The sequence below is a fragment of the Camarhynchus parvulus genome, chromosome 15, assembly GCF_901933205.1.
Source record: "Camarhynchus parvulus chromosome 15, STF_HiC, whole genome shotgun sequence".
Taxonomy (NCBI): domain Eukaryota; kingdom Metazoa; phylum Chordata; class Aves; order Passeriformes; family Thraupidae; genus Camarhynchus; species Camarhynchus parvulus.
The window spans coordinates 5,478,497-5,498,106 of record NC_044585.1 but is presented as its reverse complement, the minus strand read 5'-3'; the positions used below and the strand labels follow the sequence as shown (position 1 = coordinate 5,498,106).

The following is a 19,610-nucleotide window of genomic DNA, read 5'->3' as shown; positions in this document are numbered from 1 at the left end:
GGTCTGGCCCTGCTGCAGCGGAGATGGAGGTGATGCATCTTGTTCGTGGGAAATGGGAAACAAGGGAAAAAAAGCACCTTGCAACCTTGGCTGGGTGAAGATTTTGTGAACCTGCATCTCTGCAGAGGTGAATCTCTGCAAGTCTGGAGCTGCCCTGGGCTGCCCCTGTAGATGGGCAGGGGGAGCTGCTGTGAGGGGGATGTTCTATCGACTGGAATAAAGCCAAGGTCCTGTCAGTGGGTTGCTGCCTCTTTTTTGCTGGCTCTGTGTCCCTTCACCATCTGAGGCAGGTGCTTGGCATGGCACTGTGGGGTCAGTGGGGAGGGAGCTGGGGGTGCTGTCTGGGTGACATTCAGGGATATCCCCTGTGTGGTGGTGCAGGCAGGCAGGAAAGAGCCAAATCCTGCCCCTGGCTCGGGATCCAGGCCCCGCATGCAGTCCCTGCGCTGCAGACGCTGCCCTGTCGCCCTCCCCAGGGCTGGGGCTGGCTGTTGGAGGGATGGGGGTGTCCCTGGGAGCACAGCACCTGCAGTGCCCTTGTGCAGGACACGGGGATCTTTTCACGGAGCTCATTTTGTGCTGGCAGGAATAACTGCAGCGGCCGGCGCAGGGCTGTGTGAGCGGGGTGGTTCATAATTAATGTGCTGGAGCTCCAGGCATGTTCCCAACCTTCTCCTGAATTATGGGTGAAGAGCACAGGCCGTTATCCGAGAGAAGAGGGGGCAGGCTGACGTTTTTCATCATTTCTGGATGGAACCACTGCCCGTGCTGGGCTCCAGCCCCCAATCCCAGCGGTGGCTGCCGCACCCGTGGGTCCTGAGCATCCCCCTGAGCATGCCCCGTGCGAGGCTCCTGGGGTAAACCTTGCAAGAGGCTCTCGGTGGGCGGAGTGGACCCCGTCGCAGATCCCCGATGCCCACGTAGGGGGGATGTGGCTCTGTGATCCCCCCGGAGCGGAGGGCGGGAGCCGCGGGACACGGGGACACGCCGGACACGCGGGGGCGCCGCGGGCACGCGCACGGAGAGGGGCCCGCAGCGGCTTGGGGGCCGCCAGGGGGCGCCCTCTGCACGGCCCCGGGCACCCGCACGGCCCCGACAGCGCCACCCGTGCCCCGTGCGCTTCTGTCCCCATCCCTGACACCGCCACCCGCGCCCGTGTGCCTGTGCCTTGTGTCCCTGTGTCCCTTATTCTTGTGTCCCTGTCTCTGCCTCCTCTGTCATGGGTCTGTGTGCCTGTGTCCTTGTGTCCTGCCATTGCTGCCTGCGTCCTCCTGTCCCTGTTCCACATGTCCTTGGGGCCCTTTCCTTTATGTCCTTTGGCCCCTGTCCCCTGATTCCGGGGCCCTTATCCCTTCGTGTCCTCATTCACTTTTCCCATTTGCCCTGTTCCATATGTTCTTGTCCCCTGTGTCCTCATGCCCCTGTACCCCATGTTCTCCTGCTGCTGTCCCTTGTGTCTCCATGCAACCATTCCTTGTGTCTCCATGCCCCCAGCCCCTGTGTCCCCTGTGCCACTGGCTCCCATGGTCTCTTGCCCCTGTCCCCCACTTCCAGAGGCCACTGTGCCCTGTGTCATCATGTCCCTGGTCTCAGTGTTCCACTGCTCCCTCTGCCCTACCACCATCCCTGCTGTGCCCTCTCTTCCTCCCATGTCCCACCATGCCCCTCTGTGTTCCCTGCCCCTCTATGTTCCCATGTCCTCTATTCTGCCTGTTCCCTCATGTCCACCCATGTCCCACCATTTCCAGCTGCACTGCCCAGCTCCAGCCCCTTGTGCCCAAAGGCCACAGGGCAGCTGCCCCATGGATGTGCCCAGGTCCTGCCCAGGATGGGCCCAGCCCCAGCTGGTGAGAAAGGGGGGCCCAGGCAGCCATGGTGAGCCCCAAGTGGCTGCAGCCCCCCAGTCCAGGCCAGTGCCAGGCCAGGGTGTGAGGGGCACCCAGGCAGTGGGACCAGGTGCCTGCCCAGGGGGACCATGGAGGGCACAGGCTGTGGCTCCCAAAGGCATTGGTGGCCAAAACGTTGGGCAGTAGCTCTGGGACCAGGCACTCCACAGGGTCCCCATCACCTGGGGGACCTGTCCTGGCTGGCTGTGGTGTCTCCAGCAGAGGACAGTAGTGGCACCAGGCAGGGTCTGGCAGCAGAGACCCTCTGTACAGCCGGACACCAAAACCACCCCAAAGGCTCAGCACACACTGGGCAGCACTGTGGGGACCCGAAATCTGGGGGGTTGCTGTGCCTGTGCTGGGAGTGCTGGGCTGCCAGGGAAGGAACACGCAATGCCCCCCTCCATGAGCCGTTGCTGAGTTGGGGCCAAACCCCGGCTTTTCCCGCCCTTGCCCTGCCCTGGCACGGCCCGGCAGGGGTGCCCGGGTGCCACGTGCAGGGCACTTTGTGCCAGGGCAGCGGAGCGAGCGGGGCCGGGGCTATTCCTGGCTCCCAGCTGATGTTTGGCCCAGGCGGGCTCTCGCTTTTGGCGGGCTCTCGCTTTTGGCGGGCTGTAATTTTAGCAAGGGCTGTTTCCAACCTGCGGGGCTGCGGTCAAAACAGCTGCCTGGGAGGGTGCCTGGCTCAGCTGGGGGGCTGTGATGTGCATCAGACCCCTGCCCACAGCCAGCTGGGGGGTCTGGCCAAAAGTGCCCAAAACATGGCAGAAATGTTTAAACCTGGTAGTTTTTCCCTGCAGTGGCTGCAGAGGAAGGGGAAAGGGCTGTGGCTCTGGCGTGGGGCCAGCAGCATGTGCACAGGGTAGGGAGCTGTTGGTGAGGGTGTCACTGCCTGGCGTAGGAACCCAGAACTCTTAGGGATGGAAAAGCTGTTCAAGATCATACTGACACTGCTGGCTCCAGCCATGTCTCTGAACACCACATTTACAGGATGCAGGGTCCAGCCCCAGGGTGCACTCAATGCTCTCCTCCACTCCCCATCCTGCTGTCTGCCCTGCCCACCCTGGCTGTGGAGAGGGAAAAAGGCAAATCTGGCTAAAAGTCCTTCCTAACCGGGTGAGCCTAACCCCGAGGGCCTGGTGTGGACCCTGGCAGCCACCCCCATCACTCCCCTCAGCCACCACTGCCACCACCTTGTTGTCACCATTCCCTACCCAGAAATTTCTTAACATTAAACTAAAAAGTCCCACCCAGGGAGTCATAACAAGGTCTGCAATTCAATGACCATGTTTCTCCAGAGAGGGAGCACCAGCCCTGTGATCAAATCTTTATCAGTACACCTGACTGGGGATCAGCACCTGTTTACCTCAAATATGAGAGAAAACAAGGTTTTGCTGAGTCCCCAGACCAGGCTGAGGCTCTCCTGGGAATTACATTTTCCTGACACAATAAAATTGAAATAATAAATATTTTGAAGCAGCTGAAAGTTGTTTATTTTTGAGTTGGTTCAGCTTGTTTACAATCTGCTTACAAGCCCGGGCACTTATCTTTGGGGTTGTTTACTGGGCTCTCCCCCAGGCTCTGGTGTGGTTTCATACACATCTAAATAACCCCCAGCTAGGGGGTACCTTCCTGCCAGCTGCATGCCCTGGCAGTTGCTGTTTTGACACAGTTATGCAAATGATTGCTCTCATCTTCACAAATGGGCTTGAATGCTCAGGTTGTGTTTTCGACCACACCAGCCTGAAACATTTATTTATTTCATTTAATTCTCTTCCAATTGCAGGGCAATAAACCCTGGTCTTGCACTCTCTGGCTGTCTCCAGCTGGGGCTTTGACCCAGAGCTGCCCTGGGGTGTTTGATAGTATTTTGCCATTCATGACTTGTATTTTATAATTTGTATCTTGTATTTTATTAATTTATAAATTTTTTTCCCAGATTTGGGGAAACTTGCCCCATATTTTGTGAACCTGGAGGCTGCCCCTGTACCCTGCAACAGATCAGACTGACGGATGACTCCAGAGAAGGGACTGGCTTGGCAGCAGGCAAGGACTGATTCGTTTAATTTAGTAAATGAGTGGGTAAATTCAGGGTGACCTGACAGCAGGGTAGCAGCGGGAAGCTGTCCAGGCTGGTCTCCCTGTGGCGGTGGCACAGGGAGACAAGGCCACAACGTGAGCAGTGTCAGGGTCTCTCCTGGCCTCAAAGCCCACAGCTGTGGGGTCAGTCGTGCCCAGCCCGGGGCTGGAAGCACTGGGGTCACTGGAGGGGAGGTGTGTGTGCACATATCTGCACATACCTGTGCAATGTGTGTGCACAGACGTGTGTGTGCGTGTGTACAGCAGCTGGGACATCCCACACCAGGGCAGGGACCACCCTGTCAGGCAAGACTCCACTGGGTGCCCTGTCAGGGACCCTCAGGGGACAGGAGGGGTGACCCTGGCCTGGGGACACATACCCTGGTATGCCACAGAGTCTTGACACAGCCTTGGCACCAGCCCCAGTGGGTACCTGCTCGGCACCACCCACCCTGCAGCAATTTTGGGCAGTATCATGTCACTCCAAGGCCTTTCCCCCATCTCCGGGGCTGACGTGCCCCACAAGGTGATGACCCCTCAGGGTGAGAGCCCTGGGGACACAGAGCTGGCCACCATCTCCAGGGCTGATGTCCCTCACAAGGTGATGATGGCCACCATCTCAGGGCTGAGCCAGCTCAGGCTCGGCCGCGTGGCGCTCTCTTGCCTTCACACGTCAGCACCCACTGGAGACGGTTTCACTTCCTTTTTTGGGGCGCCCTTTTGAATTTCTGATTGGGGGCTGTAGTCGGTGAGGAGTAAATTTAGCCAGGGGATGCCCCACTGCTGCACAGCTGCACGGTGGGGCTGGCTGGGGAAAACAGGGCCCAGTGCTGGCGTGGCACAATGTGGGCTCTGCTCAGCCTTTCCCCAAGTCCTTCAGAGAACCCAGTGATGTGAGTGCAGGCTGTGTCAGGATGCAGAGCAGGAAGCAGCAGCACTCTCCAGGTGCTCGGGGGCTGCAGCCCCCTGGCTCAGGCAGGGCAGAGACCATGGGTGTCCTGGGCTTGGGACACATGTAGCACCAAAGCGAGGGTGCTTGTGCCATCCTCCCACTGCTGTCCCGGTGGCTTTGCCTCTGCCCCACTCCCCCCAGCCTGGGCTGGGGCTATTCTGGGACCCTGCTCTTGCTTTCGAGTTTCAGCCCTGCTGCCTCCAGGAACGCGGCTGCTTGCGCGGCTGCAGCTGCCTGGGGGCAGGCGGGACCCATCCCCTCCTCTCTGGCTCTGCCACGCCGCCCGTGCCTCTCCAGACGAGCTGTTTCATCAGCTCCAGGTGCACTCTCTCTTCTCCTGCCACGTCCCCACAAAAAGAGACCCCACCTCCTCCTAGTAGGAGAGGTTGGGGCTTGCCTGGCCTGGGGAAATCACCCAGTGATGTACAATAAAAAACCACAGGTCAGGGCTGTTTTTTGGGGCACAAATGTGGCCAGAGGTGGTCATCATGGAGGGGGCACAAGGAGGGTTTGGGGACCAGAGCAGAGCTTTGTGCTAGAGGTTTGTGGCGGTGGTTTAGGAACGAGGGTTGCAAGAGTTCCTGTGGTCCCACATTCCTTTGCCAACATTTCTGCATCCTTCACTCTGTTCTCAGCTGTGGAACCCCTCCAAGCCCATGATGTCCAAACCCCCAGGGTTTATCAAAAGGCCCCTGAAAGCTTTGTTAAGCCCTCATCTGGGAGCCTCAGCCTGAGAGAGCAGTTCTTACCAAGCCCAAACCCTTCATGGGATCCACTGCTTCTCTTTGCAGCTAATTAAAGCCTTCCCGAAGCATCTCATTTACTAAATTAGATCCCCCTCATTTTAAAATTACTGGCAAGCTGGGAAAATGAGAAAATAAATGACTGTTAAAATTGCAGTGCAGGAACAGGCAGAGTGAGAGCAGGAGCTGCAGCTGGGGAGGGGAGGGAGGTTTCGGTTCTGCTCAGCACATTTGCTCACCAGACGCCCCCAGTGAGGGGGGTGATTGCTCTTCCCAGGCACTGCTTCCCGCCCTGCCAGGGGGTGGATCAGGCCCTGCATCCCTCTGTGATTCCCAGCCGAGGCTCTCTGGCCCTGCTGAAGGTTTGTTAAGGGTAAAACTCTGGTTGGGAATTTGCCAAGTTGCAGGCAGCGGGGGAGATGGGAGCCCTGGAGCGGCCAGGGCCACTGATCTATAATTAATCAGGCTTTTTTCTTGACAGTTGTTGCTTATGGAAAAGATTTAGAAAAATCTTTTAATCAATAATTAGTGAGGTTTCCTGCCCCCTGAGCCAGAGATGTGCTGTGCCCTGCCCACACAGGCCTGAGCTGAAGCAAAACCCCAGCTCATGCCCCAAATTGAGCCCACAAAAGCTGGAGCCGGTGTCTTGTGACCAAGGAATGGGCTCTACTCAGGAAATGCCAAGGTGAATCTCAGGACCTGGGGAAAGCATTGCCCTGCCATCTTCCCCCAGTGCCCCCCCCCCCCCAAGAAATGTGGCATTTCTCAGGGTCAAACCTGGCAGCACAGCTGGGATGGGGGCCCTGTGTCACCTGTCATTCACTGCAGCCTCAACCACTACTAAGGATTCAACAACTGCTGGAATTGGTAATTATTGAGGCTTGATCTTTGCAGCAGAAAAGAAGTGAACATCCTCCCTGGCAGCAGGTCTGGGTCATTGGGGCATTTCTGGCTGGCAGAGTCTCAGCTCTCCTGGCAGCACCATAAGGCTGGGGATGAGATGCCAAAGGCAGGGGTTTGGCAGGGAATAACCTTGCTTGAGCAAGGAATGGGATCAGTGGCAGTGTGCAGGAGCTGCTGCCATCTCTGGGCTCACATTCCCCAGCAGCGAGCTGGAATGGATGGATGCATGCCCAGATGTGGCCGTGCTGCAGGGACCCTCACCTTCAGCACCACTTGCCACAGCCCAGTGGCCCCCCAGGAGCCAGCCCTGCACCTCTGCCATGGTGGGCCCTCTCTGCTCAGGAAACTCTGTTAAAGAAGCTTATCTTGAAACACAGAGGGACAGAGCTCTCCATCATTTGCCCTTCCCTCTTTTGCCCGGCTCCAATACAGGGTGAGCATTGTGCTGCTGGCTCCTTCCTTGAGGCCAGCAGCAGCCCAGGGGCCTGGCCTGCACATGGGTTTGCTCTGTAGCCATGGGATTTGGGATTTCCTGTGAAAACCATGAGCTTGTGATCCCACACATGGGAAGGGACATTATGGCTGACCCCTGAGCAGGGTGATGGGAAGGGGGCTTTGCCCTGTGCATGGGGCTGTTCCATGGCAAGGCCTCCTCTGCCCAGCTGAGGAGGATAAAGCAGGATTAAAGCCAGTGGAGCTGTTTTGGAGCATGAGGTGCCCTTGGGCAGCTCAGGTGGGGTCAGGGCCTGCTGCCAGCTCCCTGACAAAAAGCAGGAGGGAAGGGGCACTGTGCTCTCATATCAATACAGGCCGGGGCACGAGGGAATTGACAACAGTCCTGCTACAAAGAATTTGAGGCAATCAGTGGATAATGACCTGGCAATGTACACCTGCAGCCCAAAAAGCCAGACATATCCTGGGCTGCATCTAAAGCAGTGAGGGCAGTGGTTTGAGGGAGGGGATTCTCCCCCTGTACTCTGTTCTGGTGGGCCCCACCTGCAGTGCTGCGTCCAGCTCTGGATCCCACAACAGAAAAAGGACATGGACCTGTTTGGGTTAGTCTAGAGAAGGCCACAAAGATCTCAGAGCTCTGGAGCACGTCTGCTATGACGAAAAGATGGGAGAATTGGGGCTGTTCAGCCCGGAGAGGAGAAGGCTCTGGCAAGAGCTTATAGCAGCCTTTTAGCAGGCCCCGATACAATAGGACAAGAGATGTTTCTTGTCTAAATGAAAGAAAGGTTAATTTAGGCTAGGTAAAATTAAGAAATTTTTTACTGTGGGAGTGGTGAGGTGTTGAAACAGGTAGCTGAGGGAAGCTGTGGATGTCCCATCCCTGGGAAGATTCAAGATCAGAATGAAAAGGGCTCTGAGCAGCCTGATCTGGTTAATGTCCTTGTTCATTCCAGAGAGCTTGGACTGGATGATTTTTAAAGGTCCCTTCCAACCCAACTCCATTCTAGGGTTCTATGATTCTGTGTCCCCAGAAGACACTTGCAGGGACATATGGCAACCCAAAGCCTGGAGCAAGGCATTCCACTAGCACAGCCTGGGGAGGGGGGTGTGCTGGGGTCATCCCCCCTTTCCCAAGAGGCTGGTGAGGGACACCTCCCCCAGAGCTGCACATGGCATGGCTGGGTGCTCCCAGCCCCTGTCCCTGGAGTGGCTCCTGGCTGCCCTGATGGGGTGACAACAGCAGAGCACTGGTGCTTTCAGCACAGCAATGGCTGTGAGCCCTTCCATGGGCAGGGCTGCAGGGAAACCTCCCCAGGGCTGTGCTGGGGATGGGGACAGGGCATGTGGCATGCAGGAGTCCCAGTTGTGGTGGCACAGGGTGTGATGGACAGGCTGGTGTTTGTGCTTAACTGGCAGCTACATTCTGGGAAGCACGGGGGTGATAATTCCAGGAAGCACGGGGGTGAAAATGAAATGGAGACAGAGCCAGGCCTGGTGGCAAAGGGACATGGCTGGCTGTGCCTCCACCACTGGCCACATGTGCCTGCAAGGCAGTGGGCACCCAGAGGCACAGGAGCAAGGGGCGAGGATGGCACAGCCAGGGCTGTGTGTTCAATGAGTGCGTGGGGGCTGAGCACAGGCTGTGCCCCAGGCTGCTCGTTCCCTGTCTTGGCAGTGCCAGGGGGTTTCATTGGAGTCCTCAGGGTTGAGCAAAAGCTTCACAGAGGCCTTGCAATATGAGTGTGTGTGTACATATATGTCATGAAGCTGAGAAGCTTCAGCTTCTCCACATGTTGCTGCTTTGGAATGTGATTTGGAGGACTGTTTACCCAGCATGTGAAATTGTTTTTACTTGATGACCAATGACAGCCACCTGTGTCGAGGCTGTGAGCAGTCACAAGATTTTATTATCATTCCTTTCTATTCCTTGCTAGCCTTCTGATTAAATCCTTTCTCTGTTCTTTAAGTGTAGCTTTAATGTATCATTTTCTTTAATATAATATATATATAATAAAATAATAAATCCGCCTTCTGAAACATGGAGTCAAGATTCTCATCTCTTCCCATGTTGGAGTTGCCTGCAAATTCCACACGCATAAGTGTTCCCATCCCACCCTCCCTACTGGTGGAGGTGTTCCCATCCCACCCTCCCTGGGCTGCTGCCAGGCCGCGAGTGGGGGCGGGCGCGTTGGAAGGACACAGAGCCAGGGATGCTGAGCCAGCGCTAGTTCAGTGTCGGTGTTTATTTGTGTGACACTCACAGTGGGGGGACAGGAGCAGGGGACGGGCGGACATGGGCAGAGACACCTGCGGCGGGGGGAGCCGCTGTTCCCAGAAGTGGGGAGGAAGGAGGGAGCCAGCAGGGTGGGTTAGTAGCACTCGGATCTGTTCACGGTCTTCTCCACGTTTCCAGCCACGTGCCTGACCTTGCACGAGACAGAATTGTAACTCTGCCACTTGGTGGCCTCCAGCGACAGGTAACTGCTGGCCATGTACTGGTTGTTGCTCTGCCTCTGGGGCTGGCTGGTCTCCACGCCAGTGGAGATGGTGTTGCCGTCACCCACCCATTCCACCGTCACACTGCGTGGGTAGAAGTTCTCCATCAGGCACACCAGGGTGGCTTTGCCCTGTGACTCCATCTCCTCGGAGGATGGCGCGAAGAGGTGCACGGTGGGAGCGACCTGGGGCTGGCCTGCGAGGGACGAGAGTGGTACGGGGTCAGAGGGGGCCCTGTCCCCCACCACAGCCCCTGCCTGCCCTGCTGGCACAACCCAGAAACTCCCCACTTTCCCCACAGCCAGAGCTTAGCACTCCTAGCTGTAATGTATTTACATTTGGGGTATATATATATATATATATATATATATATAATATATATGCATATATGTGTGTGCAATACACATACATCTCATATATGCTTGTATATATGTTTTATATACACTATATGCACATATATGTGCATATATGTATTACATATGATAGATATATACAGATAATATGCATAATATACATACAGTGTACAATATACATACATAGGTCATCCATATCATATGAATAGATGTATAATTCTGTAAAATGCATTTAACATGGATATTTATACATTTCTGTATCTCATATATATATATATATATATAAAGTCTTACTTTATATATATTTATATATTTATATATAATATATAAAAAATATATATAATATAAAATTTAATCTTAATTTCTTTGTCATAAAGTCATTTCTTTCCTTTACAAGGCATTTTTTTTAAAACCCCAAAATTTCACAGACAAACCATCCTGTCTTCTGCCCAGTTCTGCTTTCAGACATTTTCTTGTCTCTGAAAACTACCACTAAAAATCACACAGAGGAAGATGGAAAAAAGATGTTTGGTCTTCTTGGTGTGGTTCTGCTGCCTCCTCCAAAGTGTAGTGTTTCTATTTCTATCTCTATCTCCATTTAAAAACCAGGATGATTCCATTAAATTATTTTTGATTAAAAAATGCCCAAAGAACATTTTTCTTGGTCTTAGCCCTGTGTAATTTGGTTCAAATTGGGATTTTTCACCAAATTCTTTTAAAAATTACAGACAAAGACAGACAAACGACATTTCCAGCAGCATTTCAGACAGGTAATCTCCATTTTTGACATGTCTTACCTGGAAAATGGGCTCTTTAAGATACTCCTGGAATCTTTTGTCTAAGATTCCAGGGACATTTTAACACAAAGTCAGGATGACTGTGGGCTGCTCACAGACGAGGACAGGCTGTCCTTTCACAGCACCTGCACCCCTGGACCCCGCAGAACAGCCCCTGCCCCTCACCAGGGGTGATAGACTTAGTCCTCAGGACTAAGAGTTGAGGACTTAGACTTTAGACTGGCAATTTTCTTTGACAAAGACAAAAATCACATCTTTTAGGGACCTAAACTTGAGTTTCCTTCCCCCTGAGACCTCAGACACATTTCCTGGACAAATTTTAAGACTTTTTGACTAAGAAAATACGCCCCAAATCTCCGTGGCACACACAGAGTCGTCAGAGTCCTCGGGGACGAGACAGAGCCCCCAAGGCCGGGCTTAGTGCCCAGCCCCAAACGGGCGGCAGACCCCAGCCCGGCGCCAAGTCCGAGAAAAAACCCCAAATCGCCCAAAATCGACAGAATGTCAAAATTCCGTGGTGGGAGAGGGAAGACCGAGGGGAAGTTGGCGACTCACCTTCGACGGTCAAACTCGTCCCGGCCCCGAATATACCACACAGTGACACAGGGCCACACAAAAACCTCCTGCCTCATGGCTGAGCAGTCCTGGACCCCACAGATGTGGGAGGGTGGAGAGAATGGTCTGGAAATATCCCAATGGGTGCAGTGGAATGAAGGTGATGGGATGGAGACACCTCGACGGACACAGCAGGATGAAGGTGTGGGCACAGTTGTACCTGTGGAGTTTTGGTCCTGGCTGGGCTCTTTCAGGGCAGTTTCCACCACCAGCAATGGAGATAATAGCTGAAGGTCTCTGCAGGCAACTTATTTTTATTAATATTTACCCTAAAAATAAGAAAAGGCAAGAGGTAGAGACGCCTACATAAAGCTGAGATAGCCAAGGAAGGGGTGAGACAAAATGAGTTTCAGGTAAAACCAATTAACTTCAAATTTCCCTGTAAAGGCTTGGCTGCTTCTTTGAAAAGTGTTTTCGCAGTGTGGTGCTAATCCCACAGATTGGCAGATTCAGTGCTCAGCTTGGACCATTGAATGCCAACAGCATCAATGTAAATTGAACCCACAGATTTTCAAATGATGTGGCTTGTGCAAGTGGTTATAGAAAGAGGCAGAGTCAGTGAACTTCCTGAGACACAGGAACTCTATAAATAGTTCACTGTAGAACAGGTAACACTTTGAAGATTTTGTGGTTTGAGACACTTTCTCTTTCAGAGGTTTGCTTTGCCTGTGGGAAGGTTTATCCTTTTGTGCAAAGTCTGAAAGTATCCAAAAAAGGAAAAAACATCATTGAAATTGTATATGCAAAGCATTTAGCTGAAGCCACTGCCCTCTATTGTGGGTGATCATTTTCTGAGCATTTCTCAGGCTTCAATGGGGTTTTGGTTTCATTTTGTAGGAGGACAAGAGGGGGACAAGGTTCATCTCTTCAGTCCTGCTCTCCTTGCACAGAGGCATGGAGGAGGACAGAGGCTGTGCTGGATGCAGCACGGTGCTGCTGAAGTAGCTGTTGGCATTGCCACCAGAGCAGGAGATCACGAAAGTCTCTCCTAGGCTGCCTGACACCTTGGACAGCTGACTCAGAGATGCTGCCTGGACCAGGGAATGTAGAGAGAGAGAGGGGAGATGAGGGGTGTCAGTCAGTGGCCCAGGACAGCCCTCTCTGACCTGCAGGACAGGGCTGCTGTGCCAAAAAGTCCTGATGGAACAGAGGGGCCACTGCCTCAGACAGATCCCAAGGCCTGAGCTCAAGGCCAGGGCCCCACGAAGAGACCTGGCAGAGCTAGAGGACGTGGCTGGCAGCAGAATGAGTGGTGGGGCTGAGGACAATGCCAGGCACTGCAGAGCCCCAGCTCTCCTCATGCACAGCAGGAGGCAAGCAGGAGGCCATTCAGAGCCAGTGGTCATGGAGGGGGGAATATGAAGCTGCATCAAGCCCACAGCCTTGCTCAACCCTGAGAGAGAGGGCAGAGAAACTCCATCTTTAACTCCTTTGTTTCCAGAGGTGGTGATGGTCCAGAGGCTCCTGGCACAGCAGGGCTGGGAGGCATCAGCAGGGCCCTGGGCACTAACCAGGGAGATCAGAAGAATCTTGGCTCTGGAGCACAGCAGGCACAGGAGATTATCCCAGCATTTCTTTATTGAGAGTGTGGGCAAATATTGGACAGGTTTCCTAGACAACTGGATGATATCCCAGGCCTGCAAGTGTTATACAGGCACTTGGACAATGCCCTACATTTTTGTCATCCCTGAAGTGGCCATGCAGTTGGACTGTGTGATCATTGAAGGCCTGTTCCATCTGAAATGGTCTGTTCAGTTCTATCCTATCTGCTCTCATCCACCAATGACAAGGAGAGGGCTGTAGGGACGGAGCTGTGTCACTGGAAACAGGCACACCCACCACAGGGCAGAAAAAAGGCAGGGTTGTGCCAGGGACCTGCCCCACCAAACAGGGACAGCACAGGCTCCTAACAGGCTCCTGCCATGGCAGGAAGACTTTGTATCCCATCCCCATTGCTCCATTTCTCCAAATCCCATCTCCATTGCTCCAAAAGACCAAAACATCGAAAGCCTAAACAGATCCTATCTAAATACCTGAGCCCTGCTCCTAACCCTCCTAGCCACATCATTCACCTCAGTGTACACGATCTGTATGACTGTATTAGTACAAACCGGCTTCGTTTGAATTCCACCCTTAACCCCAATAAATGAAAACAACCCCGCAGTAACTTCCCCCATCACTCGCCTTGCACTAGGAAGTATCCTAGCAGGGTTCCTCATCACCTCGTTCATTACCCCCACAAAAACCCCTCCAATAACCATGCCACTCTCCATCAAAATAACTGCCCTAATCGTGACAGCCCTAGGCATCGCTTTAGCACTAGAGATTTCAAAAATAACCCAAACACTCATCCTCACAAAACAAACTCCTCTCTCAAACTTCTCCACATCCCTAGGATACTTAATCCTTTAACCCACCGCCTAAGCATAACCAGCTTCCTCAATGGAGGACAAAACATTGCCTCCCACCTAATTGACCTCTCCTGATACAAAATACTAGGCCCAGAAGGACTAGTCCACCTGCAACTAATAACAACCAAAACTGCCACTGCCCTCCATTCCGGCCTAATCAAAGCCTACCTAGGATCATTCGCTCTATCCATTCTCATTATCCTCATATCCACATACAGAAACAACCATGGTAACATCATCACTGCCATTTTGGTAGCTACCACATTAACAGACAGCCTTGTCCTGGGCTTGGACCCCAGAGATGGTTACTGTGCTCATGGAGCCGGGCTGGCATCTGGAGAATCCCAGTAGGATGTCTGGTGGTCCCAAGTCATTGCAGCAGATCCCAATGACAGGGGCACAGCCAGGAAACTTAGGCTGGTACCAGTCACAGCTGCTGCCATCCCTGGAGCAGATGACTTTGAATGGGTTTGTCCCACAATGCTGACACCGAGTAGAGGTGACAGAACACTGCCTGGACCAGGGAACATGGAGAGGGAGAGGAGGGAGAAAAGAAGATGAGGGTCAGCCAGTGACTTGGAGCATGGCCCTCTCTGATCAAGGGAACAGTGACAGGACAAATCTGCCTGCAGTCACATACATGGGACACCCTGGGCCATGACAGCATTGCTGGGAGGTCATAACTTCCTCAAATGACAGAGGATAGGCACAGTCTTGGGGCTCCAAGGGTAAGCTGAGGTTTTTGTACCACTTCCCCATTGCTCTGTGTCACGGTGCAGCAGTACTGCTGCTGTCATAGCTACCACAGTAATAGTCAGCCTCGTCCTCGGCTTGGACCCCAGTGATGGTTAACGTGGCCGTGGAGCCGGACTTGGATCCGGAGAATCGCGAAGGGATGTCCGAGGGTCTCTTGTCATTCCAGTAGATCACAGTGACAGGGGCAGTGCCAGGGACCTTCTGCTGGTACCAGCCATAGCTGTAGCTGCTACCAGAGCAGGTGATCCTGACGGTCTCTCCCACCTTGGCCGATATCTCGGATGGCTGAGTCAGCGCTGCCTGGACCAGGGAACCTGGAGAGGGAGAGAAGAGAGGGGAGAAGACGGGGGTCAGTCATTGTCCCAGGAGCACAGGCCTGCCGGGGCAGCAGGATGGGGTCCCTGTGCCCAAAGGCCCAGCGCAGGCACAGCCAGCGAGTCTGGCCATGGCACCTGTGCTGTGGGCGAGCACCACGAAGAGAAGAGGGGCCCAGGCCATGGTTCAGTCCCACCGGCTCAGCGTCCCCAGAATGATGGGGCTGTGCCGTGGACCCTGACTCCCTTTTAAGCCCCCGCCCGCCCAGGACACGTCCCCTCCATGCAAATCCGACCCTGCGGTCACGGCCGGATCCTGCCCGCGCCTCTCTCTGCACATCCCTCCCTGCCCCATCACCCCAGATGTAGCAGGGCTTGTCCCCAGACACAAAGTGGAGACACCCCCCAGCTCTGACCCTGAAACCCACCAGCATTGACCCTCCTGTCCCCACACCAGGCTGAGTGGCTGCAGTGCCTAAGAAGGGAGAGCTGGGCACTGTGGCAAGGGCAAACAGAAGTATCTGCAGCTCCCAGTGATGGGACCGGAGCAATGCCAAGCTCTACCATTCCCCAACTCATTTTTGGCCTTTTTCCCTCCCACGGGTGTTCCAGGCCTGTAAAATACCCCCTTGATCTCCTGCTTTTGTGCCCTAGCCCTTCTTCTGACAGCTGAGATCCACCACTCAAGACCAAGACCTTTGCTCTTCCCAGGCATTCACACCCCAGAACAATGGGATTGGGCCAGCACTGAGCCCCAGGGTTCAGCAATGCCTTCCCATTATCTGATCATGAGCCCAGTGTGCTGGTGCTCAGCAGCCAGAGCTGAGGCAGCTCCTGGTCAGTCCTGCTCCAACTCAGGGCATAGGGATCATGGCTGTCTCTGGCAGACTCAACCCAGACAAAGAGTGGCTGCATCACAGGAAATTCCCTCTCCCCCAGGATCCTCCCTGTCCCCAACTATGCTGACCCCTGGGTGGGTGCCCAGGGCACCAGGAGCCTGGCTGGCACGGGCACGGCAGGGCTGCAGGGCTGTCTCCCTGTGAGCAGGATGGAGAGGACCTGCTGGTGCACAGCGTGTGTCCCATAGCAAGAACTGCCACACAGGTATAGATGCTGCTCCATGTTGTGCCTGGGCAGCTGCAGGCAGCACCCAAGGGTGTCTCACTAGGACAACAGTGGGCCTGTATCTCCCTTTTCCTGTGCTGGGAGTTACCATGGCCCTGATCACCACTGGCGTCCCAGCCAGAAGAGTGAGAGCCTCCTCCCACTTCTCCTCCTCCTCTGCTTGGACCCAGCCATGGGTAATGTGGCCATGGAGGTGAGTGTGTTTCCAAGTGCTACATATCCCCTCCCAAAGTGCCAGGGAACGGGTGGGGACCTAGGGCTTTAAGGGAGTGCCAGGCTGAGGCACCAGGCACAGCCACATTCAGTGCAGGGCAGCAAGGGCAGGGCCATGATGAGAGCCTGACCCTCCATCAAGCAGGCACAGCAGAGACTCCTGACTGATATCTGCAATAGCAAGAGGTTCTTGCATCACTTCCCCAATTGCTGCATGCCACTGTCTAAGCACTGCTGCTGCTGTCCTCACCACCACAGAAATAGACAGCCTCGTCCTCGGCTTGGACCCCAGTGATGGTTAACGTGTTCGAGGAGCCGGATGTGGATGCGGAGAATCGCGAAGGGATGTCCGAGGGTCTGCTGTTACCAGCATAGATCACAGTGACAGGGGCAGTGCCAGGGACCTTCTGCTGGTACCAGCCATAAGCATTGTTGCTGCTCCTGCAGCAGATCAAGGTGTTTTGCTGCAGAGACATGGACACTGGGGACAGCTAAGCCAGAGCCATGTGAGAACCAGGGCTCAGGCAGAAGCTCTCCATGCCCAGCCAGAGCACCCAGGGGTGGCAAGTGCCAACACGCCCAGTCCTGAGCTGCCAGGGCAGCTGCAATGCTGCCAGGCCCTGGGCAGGACTCAGACTGTGGGGCAGGTATGTGGCAAAGGTGTTTTTGGGCAGCTCCACTGTCTGCAGCTCCTAACATTGTCCCAGGCTCCTCTGCCCCTCACATGGCTATTGGGCAGCAAAAATGAGCCCAGGTCAGGGCTTCTGCAGCACCAGGGCCCAGCCACTGGGAACACAGTCGTAGAATCATGGAATGGTTTGAGTTGGAAGGGACATTAAATACCATCAACACTCCTGCCTTGGGCAGGGACACCTTTCACTAGACCAGATTGCTCAAAGCCTCATCCAGCCTTGCGTTGAACACTTCCAGGGGTGGGTCATCCACAAGTTTTCTGGGAAACCAGCTCCAGTGCCACATCATGCTCAGAGTCACAGCCCTGAGACCTGGAACACACAGGGAAGGGAATAGAAACGTCCCAAAGCTGGAAGGTGGTCATGCCTGGTGGAGTGGAATGAGGCACCAAAACCAGGCTTTTTGACACTCAAGATCTTGCTTGCCTGTGGGACAGTTGTCACCATGAGATCAGCACTGCTGCTGTCAAAGCTACCACAGTAGTAGTCGGCCTTGCCCTCAGCTTGAACACCAGTGACCCTCTGGAGCCAGACACAAAACCAGAGAATTGTGAAGGAATATCTGAGGGTCTTTAGGTCATCCCAGTAGATCACAGTGACAGGGGCACTGCCAGGGACCTTCTGCTGGTACCAGCCATAGCCACTGTTGCTCCCAGAGCATATAGCCCAGACAGTTTGTCCCAGGTTGGATGGCACCGAGGATGACTGACTGGACCAGGAAGCCTGGAGAGGGAGAGGTGAAAGGCAATAAGATGGTGTGAGCCATTGCCCTGGGAGCACATCCTTGCCCAGGCAGTAAGATAGGCCTCCTGTGCCCATGATCCTCATGCCACAGTGGGACACACAGCCTCAAGACAGAGAGGAAGATTAGAGATCCATGGCCCTGGAAGGAGAGCTGGCAGCAGCAGAGCAGTAGAACATCACCCTCTGAGGGCAAGGGACCTGGTCATGGGTACAGAAAGATGGAGGAATGAGGGCCCAGCCTGGCCCAGGGCAATGCAGCAGAGGCAGCTTCAGCAGCAGCAGCTGCAGCAGGAGGAGGGAGCAGCCTGAAGCAAAAGGCAACAGGGCTGGGGATGAGGTAGTGCCATTCCTATTATGGGGACAGGGGCAAGAGTCCCCTCCTGTGCCTTGTCATGCACATTCGTGTCCTTAGGCAGGGGACAGGAACCAGCCTCAACTCCCCTTTCACAGCTTTGTTTGGCTGTGAGAAAAAAATGGCTCAAAAGCTTCTTCTCTTGACACTGGCTTCTGTGTCTCACTTCCCCATTACTCATCCCCAGTACCACTGCTGTCCCAGCTACCATAGAAATAGTCAGCCTCATGCTCGACTTGGACCCCAGTGGTGGTTAACGTGGCTGTGGAGCTGGACCAGGATCCAGAGAATTGCAAAGGGATGCCCGAGGGTCTGTTGTTGCTGCCATAGATCAGAGTGACACAGCCCCAGGCACACCAGCACAGAGGCAGCAGAAGGAGGACATGGTCATCAGTAACAAGATGTGATGGGTTGGGGGACAAAGCCGCACTGATCTTTGTAGGAATGAGGACAATGACCTTCAGACATGGTGGAGAACAAGAGAACCTCCAGTTCTGTGGGACAGCAAAAGAAGGGCATTTGTACCCATTGCTGTACAGAGGGCAGAGGAACCTACCCCACAGCCAGCCAAGAGGGAGGAGGGCTGAAATATATTCTTTCATTTTGGAGTTTGGAAATCCTTGGAATTCTCACTTCCTGTTGCCACTATACACCATAGCCACCACTGCTGCTGTCCCAGTTACCACAGAAATAGACAGCCTCGTCCTCGGCTTGGACCCCAGTGATGGTTAACGTGCCCCCAAAGCCGGAGAATCGCGAAGGGATGCCCGAAGGTCTATGGTCATTCCAGTAGATCACAGTGACAGGGGCAGTGCCAGGGACCTTCTGCTGGTACCAGCTATGGTGGGTCTCACCCCCAGAGTAGGTGATCCTGACAGTGTCTCCCACCTTGGCTGATACCGAGGATGGCTGAGTCACTGCTGCTGCTTGGACCAGGGAACCTGGAGAGGGAGAAGAGAGAGAGGAGAAGAGGCAGTTAGTGAGTGCCACAGGAGCACAGCCCTCCCCAGGCAAGGGAACAGTAATTTGAGAATTCTGCCTTCAGGCACACATGTGGGACACCCTAGGTGTGATGCCCACCTTTGGCACTCCTGAGGGATTGCTGTAGCCAGAGCCTGAAACCTCTCCCTGCCCATTGCCCCTCAGGGCACTCCTCATCCCAGGCACTGAGGCCAGACAGCTTGGGGACATGGCCTGCTGTGGACACTCAGTGTCTGGGGCAGTTGGAGACAGCCCTGACAATGGACCAAGGGGAACCACGTCCAGGCCAGCAGTCAGGTACTGCAAAGCAGGGGGTCCCTAGGCAGTGAGAAGCTCTGTGTGGTTATAATGCATGACAAAGTAATGGGGACATCTTCAACACACTATGGCCACCAGATGAGATGTGGCATGAGGACAGAATTGAAGACAAGACCTGGTGAAACAAGAGCCAAAATAGCTGCAGGCACCAAGGATAGGAACTGCCAATGTTCAGAACTCTTCCCCACACAGGGAAAAGTTCAGCAATCAAGAGAAGTGAAAAAATTACCCCACCATTACCAAAAGCCTGGGCAACACTGCTGTCATAGCTACCACAGAAATAGTCAGCCTCGTCCTCGGCTTGGACCCCAGTGATGGTTAACGTGCCTGTGGAGCCGGACTGGGATCCGGAGAATCGCGAAGGGATGCCCGAGGGTCTGTTGGTATTATCGTAGATCACAGTGACAGGGGCAGTGCCAGGGACCTT

At 54.4% G+C, this 19,610-nt stretch overlaps 2 protein-coding genes across 2 annotated transcripts; both read right to left on the bottom strand.

Annotated features, from left to right (window-relative positions):
* Positions 1 to 9,307: 9,307 nt before the first annotated feature.
* On the bottom strand, positions 9,308 to 14,978 carry LOC115909412 (immunoglobulin lambda-1 light chain-like). The gene is made up of 4 exons (XM_030958721.1): positions 14,897 to 14,978; positions 14,474 to 14,758; positions 11,218 to 11,259; positions 9,308 to 9,708 (listed from the first exon to the last, which is right to left on the bottom strand). The coding sequence occupies exons 1-4, from the start codon at positions 14,940 to 14,942 to the stop codon at positions 9,386 to 9,388; spliced, it is 696 nt and encodes a 231-aa protein (XP_030814581.1). The 5' UTR covers positions 14,943 to 14,978; the 3' UTR covers positions 9,308 to 9,385.
* Positions 14,979 to 16,320: 1,342 nt separating this feature from the next.
* On the bottom strand, positions 16,321 to 18,113 carry LOC115909624 (Ig kappa chain V19-17-like). Its single transcript, XM_030959107.1, has 3 exons — positions 18,051 to 18,113; positions 17,156 to 17,511; positions 16,321 to 16,537 (listed from the first exon to the last, which is right to left on the bottom strand). Exons 1-3 carry the CDS (start codon positions 18,111 to 18,113, stop codon positions 16,321 to 16,323), a joined length of 636 nt encoding a protein of 211 aa, XP_030814967.1.
* Between the last annotated feature and the right edge of the window lie 1,497 nt (positions 18,114 to 19,610).